Source organism: Aythya ferina (genome assembly GCF_964211825.1).
Source record: "Aythya ferina genome assembly, chromosome: 1".
Lineage (NCBI taxonomy): Eukaryota > Metazoa > Chordata > Aves > Anseriformes > Anatidae > Aythya > Aythya ferina.
This window is the reverse complement of record NC_140296.1, coordinates 93,189,040-93,199,813: the sequence shown is the minus strand read 5'-3', so window position 1 is coordinate 93,199,813 and position 10,774 is coordinate 93,189,040. Positions and strand designations below refer to the sequence as shown.

At 44.9% G+C, this 10,774-nt stretch overlaps 1 protein-coding gene across 1 annotated transcript in view; it reads left to right on the top strand.

Moving 5' to 3' along the window:
- Positions 1-262: 262 nt before the first annotated feature.
- BACE2 (beta-secretase 2) overlaps positions 263-10,774 on the top strand; it is a gene marked incomplete at its 5' end in the record, with an annotated part of 47,097 nt that continues 36,585 nt past the window's right edge. Inside the window, 2 exon segments of the mRNA XM_084511627.1 lie at positions 263-342; positions 344-719. Coding sequence (XP_084367753.1) covers positions 263-342; positions 344-719 — 456 coding nt within the window.

Genomic DNA, 10,774 nt, shown 5'->3' with positions numbered 1-10,774 from the left:
ATGGCAAGGCGCCGTTGATTCAGGAGATGAATTCCCACAGGGACACACGGACACCGCCACCCCACAGCGCGGATCCCCGGGGGTCACGGATCCTCCGCCATCCCCCCGGGGCTCTCGGAAACTTTCCGCCCCGGGGCCGAGCCTCCAAGTTTCGCAGCCTCCGCCTCCCCTCCGGCGGAGGCCGGGCTGCCTGAGCGAGCAGCACAACTTCCCCGGCCGGGAGGAAGGCGAGGAGGAGCTCGGCGCCTAGGGGAGGGGGGAGATGGAGCCGGGGCGTGGGGAAGCCGCTCCCGCCTTCCTCCTTCTCCTCCTCCTCCTTCTCTTCTCGCCGGCTGCTCCAGCCCGGCACCAGGCGACCGCTGCCTCCCTGCCGAGCCCCGCAACAGCCGGGACGTGCCTCCGGGATGGGGGCGCCGCCGGTCGCCCCCAGCCTCCTGCTGCTGCTGGCCGGCGCCGCGGGGTTGTGCCGGGCTTTCTTCTCGCTGCCGCTCCGCGTGTCCCAGCCGGCCGCCCCCCGGGGGTCGCCGCCCGCCCCGGTGCCGCTGCGGCCGGGGAGCGGCGGGGGCCGGCAGCGGGATGCCCCGGCAGAGCCGGGGGGCTTGGCCTTGGCTTCGGAGCCCGGGGGCAGCATCAACTTTTTGGCCATGGTGGACAACCTGCAGGGGGACTCCGGCCGCGGGTACTACCTGGAGATGCTCCTCGGGACCCCGCCGCAGGCGGTAGGAGTGGGCCGGGGAGAAAGGGGGGAGGATATTCTGGAAGGGGGGAGGATATTTTTTGGGGGTCGCATCTCAGCAGCTGGGTTCTGCCGCCCTCCCCCGTTCCTGCCCAAACGCAACTTTCTCTCGCCGTGCCGTGCCGGGCGGGACGCAACTTCTGCTGCCGAGCCCAGGGGGGACCCCTCTTAGGACGGGACCCCCGCCCCCCCGAAGGGTGGGGACCCCCCGCTTAGGACGGAGACCCCGGCCCCCCATTGCAAAGCGTCGCGATCGCAGCTTAGAGTAACCCATCCGCGCGGGTGTGTTTCTATTTTCTGTTAAAGCCGCGTCTGGGCGCTCCGGGGAGGGGGGGGGATGTGCTCGCAGTGCCCTCCCCCGGCGAGAATCGCTCCAAATCCTCCGCTGGAGCTGAGCAGCGGGTAGGCAGCGCCAGCCCTGGGAGGGGGGATGAGAAGTTTCCCCGAGCCTCCCCCGCCGAGTCACGGGGCGGCCGAGACGGCTGCTCGGCTGCTCAGCTGAGCCCAGCTCGTTTCCTGCCGGCCCTCGGGGCTTTTCGCCTCCCTTCTTCTCGCAGGCCGAGCCCCGGCCTTGGCCCTGCACAGAAGATTTCTCCTTTCTTCTTCCCGGGCTGCTGGCAAAGAGCTAAGGAATGCCGAAACGCCTAGCCAACGGGGAGCGTGCGGCTGTTAAATGTTTGCGATTCTGTGGGATCCTTACTTTTTTTTTTTTTTTTTTTTTTTTTACACCTGGACGTAAGAGGGTTGGTCAGATTGTTGCTCCGTGCCATCAGGCTCAACACCTGTATTTAAACAGGGTTGCGTTGTTGTACGATCAATACATGTAGTTAAGAAGGAGCCGACCCCGTCCAATGTATCAAAGCGTGGCCCGATAGCCACAGAGGCTGGGAAATAATCTTTCCCTCCATGTTACAGGCTGCGTGTGTGGTGAGCTCTGTTAGTGTGGCATCGTGTGGTCTTCATTACTCAGGGGAACATTCAATATTGGTTTCTGCCAGAATCCAGATATCAGGTTTGATAGGGCTAATAATGCAATTCAGTCTGTCTTAGATTAAAAAATAATTTTAGGAAGAAATAGTGAAAGTAAAGGATGTCATCTCCTTACACGTCTACAGGGATTTTGAAAGTGAAAGAAATGGAAAAGGAAAAATATGACAGGCACTTGATAATGTAACTGGATGTCTGCCCTCAGTGCACCTTGAGACTTCACTTAACAGCTAGTATTGCTTGCATTACATGTGATGTGAGGTTTCAGTTAAACTTGTCTCTCTGGTTTTACATCTGAAAAACAGCTCTGAATCCAGCTGCAAAGCTTTTACTATTTCGAACTAAGTTCTGAGTTCTTTCAAAATTAATTATTTAAAAGATTGCTACTGGTGGTTAGCATGTACAAAGTTTTATTCACAGGACAAGGCCCACCAAGGTTGTAAATGTAAGCAAGTAAGGTTATAAATGCATTTGGGTTTCCAAAAAGTCAGACCCCAGTGCGTAGCAACTCAGTAGAGCGGTGTTAAAATTTATTAGCTGCTTTGGGTAAGAATTTGTTATCTTCTTTCCTGCCTGAAACTGGAATACTTTAAGACCACAAATGCGCTTGCTGCTTTTCTGCTCTACAACAAATAGCATAAAGCTGCAAAGCTGCTACAGGCTGGTTCCACTTGCGTCCTTCACAGTCCTCACACTAAAAGCAAATATCTTGGCCCTGCCAAGTGCTGGGATCATGTTAAACTCCTTGAGCAAGCAGTCACTGAAGTCAGAGTGGGGCATGATCAGGTAGGAAAGGGATGTTTCTTGTTAAATGTTCCTCCCATTCTGACTTTGCCACCCATCAGAAGCTGCGGTGTACGGTGATGCTTGGACACCTCCCTTCTCCCCTCCAGCCCTCCAGCATGGGACTCTTCCCCCAGACTGACTCTTTTTCACCCAGTTCCCTCCCAGGACCACTGAGCCCACGTACAGGGCACTGCTGCCCTGACACTTCACCTTGGGGGAAAAGAAATCCTGCCAGTGAGGAAGAGTTATGGAGAAACTGGAGCAGAAAGGTGGGGAGCAGAGCCACCGCTCCACACAGCGCCTTGGCAAGGGGGTGAGCGAATGCAAGCAAGGCAGCAGTGGACCGAGACCAAATAGCGGGTGGTGAAAAAAGGCACAAGATTTAATGTTGTGGTTACAGGACTGCTGGTGCCTGGTAACTTTGCAAGCGTGCATTTAGTGCTGAAAGCCTGCTGTGCCGGTATGGGGATAAACATTTGTTTCACAGGGGACTTTAGCACTGCTGAACTTGTATTACTGCTCAATTGTGTTTGCAGGAAAATTTCCCTTTTTTAATTTCTGCTCTTGGAAGGAAGCTACTATGAAAGAACTTCTCTTTTCAGGTCATTTAAGACATGCAATTTGGCTTTCATTTCAATGCTGGTTTGTCATACAGCAGATAAACACAGTACAGAGCTGAGCTTCACAATGGCAGTTCTGAAATAATTGTTCTGCCAATATAAAAATAGAGTAGTTGTGTGAAGTCAGATTTTCTTTTTTTCCAAGGGACGAAATTTGAGTGCAGTCAGTCCAGTTTTGCAAAGTGTTTGCAGCCAAACTATTTCTGACCATTTCCAGTTTTACGATACAGTATCCTAACAATAGATCTCCAGACTAGCTACCAGATCAGTGTCAGCTGTCACTAATTCTCCCCAGCTAATTCTTATTAATTCACATACAGCTCTACTTAGGAATTATGTGAAAGCTGAAAAAGGAAAAAGTTTTGTATTGTATTGAAGAGTGTGATGTATTTGTCTCTTTCTTCAAGGATGTATTGTGTCCTACTTCTGATGGATTACATGCTTTACACCTGTCTGCATTGGTGTGCTTTCTCCAATGCCAGATTTAAATATGAGGTGGCAAGGGTCCAATATGAACTGTGTGCATGGCTCTTACTTTTTATTTCTTTAAATAATCTGATGGAATACCTTTGCTCTATCTTTTACTGTTTTGCCTGCCCTGAGAAACCCTGTGAGGAACAGAATCAAAGATCATCTAGGGTTTTTTCCACTTTCTTCACCACAGTTCTGTTCATATTAATTTTGCTTCTCTTACAAACTTTTGACAAATGGAATAGTCAAACTCCTAAGGCACCCTGTGTTCTTCACAGCTTTCCTGAAGTCCATCTGGACAGCATTATATCTTAGCAAAGAACCTACTGTTGTCTCATCTTGCCACTTATGTTAGTCTTGATTATATGAAGCAGAGGTAAACCTGCCTGTCTCATTGTATTTCCAAACTGCACATTTGGTGAAATCATGTAAATACTGTAAGTGCAACATCATTGCAAAGGGAGGCTCAGCATGCACCTTCTGAGAGCTCAGAGTCCTCTAGGTGTGCTTTGGTTAGTGGGTACTGAAACCACAACAGGATCTGATTTATGCTCTGAACACACAAGCCCTTTCTGAACTTTAAATCTTTCATTCTATGCATGAGGAGGTTTTGTTTATTGTTCTTTATGGCAGTTTGTTCTGTGCAGGGGGTGAGCATAAACCTCTCCTGTAAGCTTGCTCAGGTTAACATGAGTTTTGGGTCTAGCAGGTTAACGTGAGAGTTGCTGCAAAACACAAACTTCAATTCCATGTAATTGGTGAGAGGTTACCTTTCCTTCAATTTATTCCAGCTATTAGAGAAAAGAAGGATATGTATTAAACACCTTAAGTGTGTCACGGACTCTTATAATTTATAGCCTGATATTTTGAAGGTGATGAACATGCACATTAGCAAGTTCTGAACATGCAGCCATTCTTTCTTAATTGTTAATAGCTCTTATTTCATGAGAGTTGTAAGGAATGAATAGTGTGAGGAAAAAATCAGCTACTTTTGCAATTTTATCACTGCACTGATCTTACTATAATAGGTGGTAAGGGCCTGGTTTCTGAAGCTGTGTCATTCTCTGAGAAGCTTAGCTCTACTGTCTTAATTTTGTTGAAGAGTTTACCCTCTTTTCAGATACAAGGATTTTTGAAAATGTTATCCATCTAGGTTCAAATGACAGAACGCAAGCTCCAACTCAAATCTCTCTTATCTCTCTCTCTCTCTTTTTTTTTTTTGTTGTTGGTTTTAATAGTTACATGTGCCTTTTCTGTTGATTTTTTTAGCTTTTTATAGAAGCTGAAAGGAGGAAGGCTTGAGGAGCAAAGACAAGTACTGGGGCATATTGGAGTATTTTGAGGTGGCAGCCTCAAAATCCCTCCAGATCCCTCTAATGGAAATACTATGGAAATGCAGTTGGATAGGGTTTGTTGCTGCTGTTGGATAAGTACTATGGATAAATTGGGTAGTTTTGTTGTTGCTATTGTTTTTTACTTGTCTGGGGTTTTTTGTTTGTTTGTTTGTTTTTGGATTGCTGTTGGATCCCAGCAAAATAAAAGGACAAGGACCTGAAAGTTGTAGGAGACAGGACTAATACTGTGGTGTAATGTGGTGAGGCATAATATATTTTTGGCCAAAGACAAAGTAAACAAACATACTAGATTTAGGTTGACAAAAGTGTCCCTGCCTTTACAGATCAACATTCTGGCACCCTCTTCATACAATACCAGTCCTTGCAAAGGGCCTGCATGGAAGTCGTGGAACCTGTACTATAAAAATAGTCCAAACCATGAGTATAGTACAGTTAGTGTTTTGTAGCAAGGCTTTGCCTGGGTGTGTTTTTGAGAGGGTTGTAATGGACTGCGATGTCTATGTGCAGTGACACTGGAGGGAGGAGGCTCATCATGGCTGTTCCTCAGGATGTGCTCCTCTCCCAGCACAAGTAGGTTCGATTAGAGCCCCACTAGTTTCCCACAAGATTGCTTCTTTTAAGTCACTCACTTTCAGAGCAATGCTGGAAGCTGTTATCTGTGGTCACTGGTCATAACAATCATGCTGGTGGTTCCTGGTGGGTTGTGACAGAAGGTCTGTTGTGAAGATCAGGGAAGAGGCAAGAGGTGGCAGGTTCATGCTTTTACTGTTCCATGCATTTCATCCCCTACCAAGGCAAAAACATCAGTTCAATTGGAACGGGTACATTAGCCAGTGGGCAAATAACTATATTGTCTACTATGCAGGAGTGAATCAGCTGGGATTTACAGTAGGAGTGAGACGAAAACAAGGCAGTGAACAAAAGCCCACATGGAATATGTTTGGGATTATCAAGAAAGTATTTATTTATTTATAAGCTCTGACCAGAGGCCAGTCAGGTCTAGGGACAGTCTTTGGCAAGACCCATTTAAAAATTACTACATTTTGTAGTGGTATTTCTTTTTGTGAAGTGCACTTGTGACTTCTAGTCTGTGCAGACACATTAACTGTTACATTTTGTCTCCACGTTTTTTTTATCTTTGAAATTTTCTCACTTATTGTAGGTGAAGTGAGTGACCTGAAATATAATCTGGTCATTGTCAAGTGCAACTACCTTTGAAAGATGAAGCTGAGACAATTATATAGCCCTGCACATGTGCATCTCCAGTATGAATCAAATGCACCACTCTCCCATTTCTTACTTGCTGTAAAATATAGATTTAATCATAATTTATGTAAATAAGTAAAGGAACTTGTTGCTCCTGTTTCTGACCAGATTAGGATTTGAAATTGTCTTCAAAGTAAAGGAGGTAGCATTCAGCTGCCCCAGAAAAAGGAAATGCTTTTTCCTGCCATTGATGGGATTGTCATGCATCTTGCTGCTTTTCAGCCTCATTTTACTATGCAAATCTGAGCTTGTGAAGCAAATGGTGTACGAGTTCTACAGATACCAGGCTGCTGTTAAAATAAAAAAGTTTTACATTTCAATTTGTATCTGTTGGCTCAGTGCCTTTCAAAGCACTTAAATAGTCCAGGACTGGAATAGATTTTATTTGCAGTATTTTGCACATGAGTTCCCTTAGTTTTAAAATACCATGTTAGCTGACTATCTGTCTTCTTTTCTCTGCATATGTCTACATCACAGTAAAAAAAAAATGGCCAGCTGGACCTCTCACTACTACTGCTTTACAGGGCTGCAGCAGGGGAAAGATATTCTGGATCTTCGTTTCTATTTTGTAAGAGTCCTTCTCGAGTAGGTGAAGTCTGTGGGGTACAGTGGAAAGCAAATCAGAAGAAAATAAATGAGCTGGAAAAATCTTATACAAGTAAAAATTAGAATTCATGGGATATGATTAATGTGTCATAATTAAAAGGCTCTTTTGAAGAGAATCTGTTAAGACAGTAATTGCACTCTGCAATCCTTGTTCCACTCACCACTGCTTACTAATAATTTTTAATTGTTAAAAGTAAATTATTTGTGGATTTTTGTCGTCTTCGCTCAGCTTGTGTGTACTAAAATTAGTTGATTTTATTTAGCTTTATGGTTGGTTTATTTTTGTACTTACTAGCAAAAACTGCTGTTAAGCTAGGCTGCATGTGTTTAGGGAAAATGTTTGTCCAGTTTTAATTTAAAAGAGTAAAGGTATTAGTGCTGCAGGAACACTTGGGAAGCTCCTATTTAAAGACCTGAATCAATTCCTAGGGATCTCAAATTGCCTGCTAGCATGGTTTTTTCCCATTTTTTTTTTTGTTTGTTTGTTTAAGAAAAAAGACAACTGGGGAGCTAAGAGTAACCTTTGCACTCGAGGGCCAGACCATAAGCCTTCTCTCATTAAAGGCCAGCTCCTGCCATTTGACAGGGGAAAAGCAATCGGACCATTTTGGCAGCTCTCCCTCAGGTGATTCCTTCTGATATTTGTCTGTGGATCTGCCGATGCGAGCCGCCTGGAGGCCAGCACCTCGGAGCCTGCGCAAGACCTCACAGCAGGGCCAGGTGAGGGGATTTTTTCCCCAGCCCAGGCTCTTCCAGTTTCTCACTTCACTGCCATAGGAGTCTGCATGCTGGAGAAGATTGGCCATCTGAGGCTTTTATAGTACTAGAATGGTTACCTACAAAGCTCTGATATGGAAGGGTGGGTCCTGCTCCGCCCGACCTCCCTCCACCACCCCGACATTTTAAATAGTATTAGGGAAGAAAGTGTAAGTTTCAAGTGCAGATCTGTTTTCCAAATTACAACTTTGACTGCAAAATCTTTAGAGTTTTTTTTTTTTTTCCTCTTACTGTTTTCTACTTAATTGGAAACATAAATTCAAAAATTCCACTGTGATCAGCCTATTAATACAGAAACTTTGACTGTCAGTGTTTGCAGCTTAAGAAATTGATAATTGAAACATCTTTTCAAGACAGAGCACTCTGTACCAGTTTGGAGGAGCTTCAAGGCAGTGTTGTCATACTGCCTGAGCATGATACGGAAAGCTGTGTGCTGACTGGTAGATGTCTGCCACAGGTGAGAGGGAAGTGTGAGGCCTGTCAGAAACTGATTCATCAATCCTGCTGATATTTTCCTGTGAATAAAGAGAGTTTTATTTATTATTTCATTCGTTTTTCTTCTCTGTGACTCTCAGGTTGCAAATAAGAGACAGAGGAGTCCAAAGGTGGTCACACTTTCAAGAAGTCTGAGAAATGCTGTAGCAAGAAAACATCTGATGCAGTCACACTGCTTCAGTTTATCTGTCACAGAATAATCTTCTCATTTCTTCGCAGATGCAAAGTCCTTCAGGGAATAGCACTATCATTTCACACAATCCGTTATGCCAGATTTTTGCATTTGGACTGGTGAGATAAATAATGTATGAAAAAAAAATTGTAAAAGTTCTCAGCAGCAGTAGTCATGAATGCTGGCGCATGTTACGTGTTCCAGCTAAAGTTAACTTTCGTTGGCTCTCTCCTTATTGTTTCAGAGTTGTCTCGGCAAGTGCCCAAATACCAGTGATATTATCTGCACATTTTTATTAAGGTTTGGAAGCTTTCTTAATGGTGGGTGTGCCCTGCAGTGTTTGCCATTGCCAATAGCCAGACTTTTAGAACTCCACTGGCCTGAGCTTCAGCGTGGGCAGCAGTGTGACTGCATGCTGCAAGACTTTAGGAAAGCCCTTCCAGGTAGTATGTGAAGTGTTAGAACCCTGGGCTGCTGCAGATCCTGAGAAACCATCATCAGACAGTGTTTTTTAGCTCCTGGCTGAAGCAGAGGGTAGTTTACTTCTACATACAGACTGATATTTGGAGGAAAGAGTACCAGGAATCTCTCCTCTGCATGAAGCAACCTCTGTAAACCCGCGAGAATAAAAAAAAGTCTTTTAACTTCCTGACCTACAAACTCAACCTGTTATCTGAAAATAAAGCTGTGTTCTTGCACGCTTCTGTGTTCTCCTGTGTAATAAAGATTTTTATAGTGGAACTTAGTTAACAATTGTAATGATGTATGAGCCACAGGCAAAGCCAGTTCATTTCCCAGAGCTGCTGCCTCCACAGTATTAGCCAGGGTAAAGAGAGTAAAGTGTGCATATTTGAGAAAGAGAGAGAAAAATAAATGAGTCCAAGAGCATGGGGAGTAGCATGGTGTTTTGTTTTGTTTTTGCAAATAAGAAATCATATCTTATTTCACATGAAAATCAAATCTGCCTTTTAACTTGCCCTGCCAATTTTTAAGTAAAAATGTTAGGATAAATATGAATAAAAAAAAAGATTGTACTTATTTTTAATAAATCAAACACATGATTGTGACACAGCATAGCAGCTTGTTTGTTTGTTTGTTTCCCAATCAAGTAGCTATTCCCGGTGTTATGGATTTGAAAGCTGCTTTCTCTGTGTGCCTTTGAACACCAGTGTATGATTCCAAGAAATGCCAACGATGGCAATCAAATTCTACTCTTTGGTAATACCCTAAATAGATCAGGTGGAATGGGGAGCAGAAGCCTTCCGTCTGTTGCATTCCCTGTATTAATTACAAGGGAAGTTAAAACACTGGAGTTGCATCACCTTGCTTCTGCCTGGAGACCTGGGGCTGCTTGTGTACTTTTCCATGGCCGCTCAAGACAGCACGGAGCAGCGGGCAGCTGTTTGACCCAACACCTTTCCCCAGAGATGTGGCACAGCTTTTCTAGCAGTGAATGCAATCTGAATAGCCAAATTATAGTCCTTGTGCTTGACATAGCTGGACCTGGTGGTTTTTCTGATCTCTTCCCTCCCTTTCACCTCTTTCCTGCAGTAGCTGATCCAGTCGTGTCCCTTGCTATCTATATGGCAGCAACCCAGTAGGTGTGCAGAAGTATGTGATGGTGGCTGTTTTGGGGCAGAAAGGGAGGAATGGAGGTTGGAGCTGCTCTGGCACATGGGGATGAGATAGTTCAAAGGAGTTTGAAGATGTATAAATGCAGGGACCAGTCTCTTCTGTTCACTAGGTGGAAACACCCCTATACTGCCATGTAAAATACTATAGAAGTTCTCCTATGTTAATCAAAATGTAACAGTGCTGCAAGTCCTGTCCTGAAGTACAAGTTGTGGCATTTTTATAGCAGAGGTCATGACTTGAAATATGAGGAGCTGCATAGTTGGTTTTCCAAGGAAGGTGCTGACGTTTTTACTTCCTTGTGTCCAACAATCCTGGCTAATCCAGGAATGCTGATGTGTGACTGTGAGCTAGTCTGTGGTTTTCTGGCCTCCAGGAGGGAGAGGCTGCTCTCGCAGCCACAAACTCCACTTCAGCAGTGAGGTGGGCATTCTCATGTAGTCATTTCCATTGCTTTTCATGTTTTTGGAATGTTTCTTTCACTGTTGAGGTGTATAGATAGAGAAAATCCAATAAAAAATATGCTTATCCACTTTGGTTTTGTTACAGTGTTTTAAGAGTATGGATGAAAAATACTGTATAAATATTCAATGTCTTGTTTTAAGAAGAGCACTGAAAAATACAAGTTAGATCTTCCTGAAGCGAGTCATTAGGTGCAACTGGAAGGATGTTACAATGAGTGGCGGCCCTACAGTGTGAGTACGGCACCTGGATGAGGACAGCCTGCCTGGGGAGAGCAGCTCAGCCCAATGTGTCATGTCAGGATTGTCCTTCCTTCACCTTTCCTCCTTGCAGCTCTCCAGGCTTTGAAAAACCTTCACTTGAAAACACCCGTCTACAAAGCTAACATCTTGACAGGGAGGAAAAAACC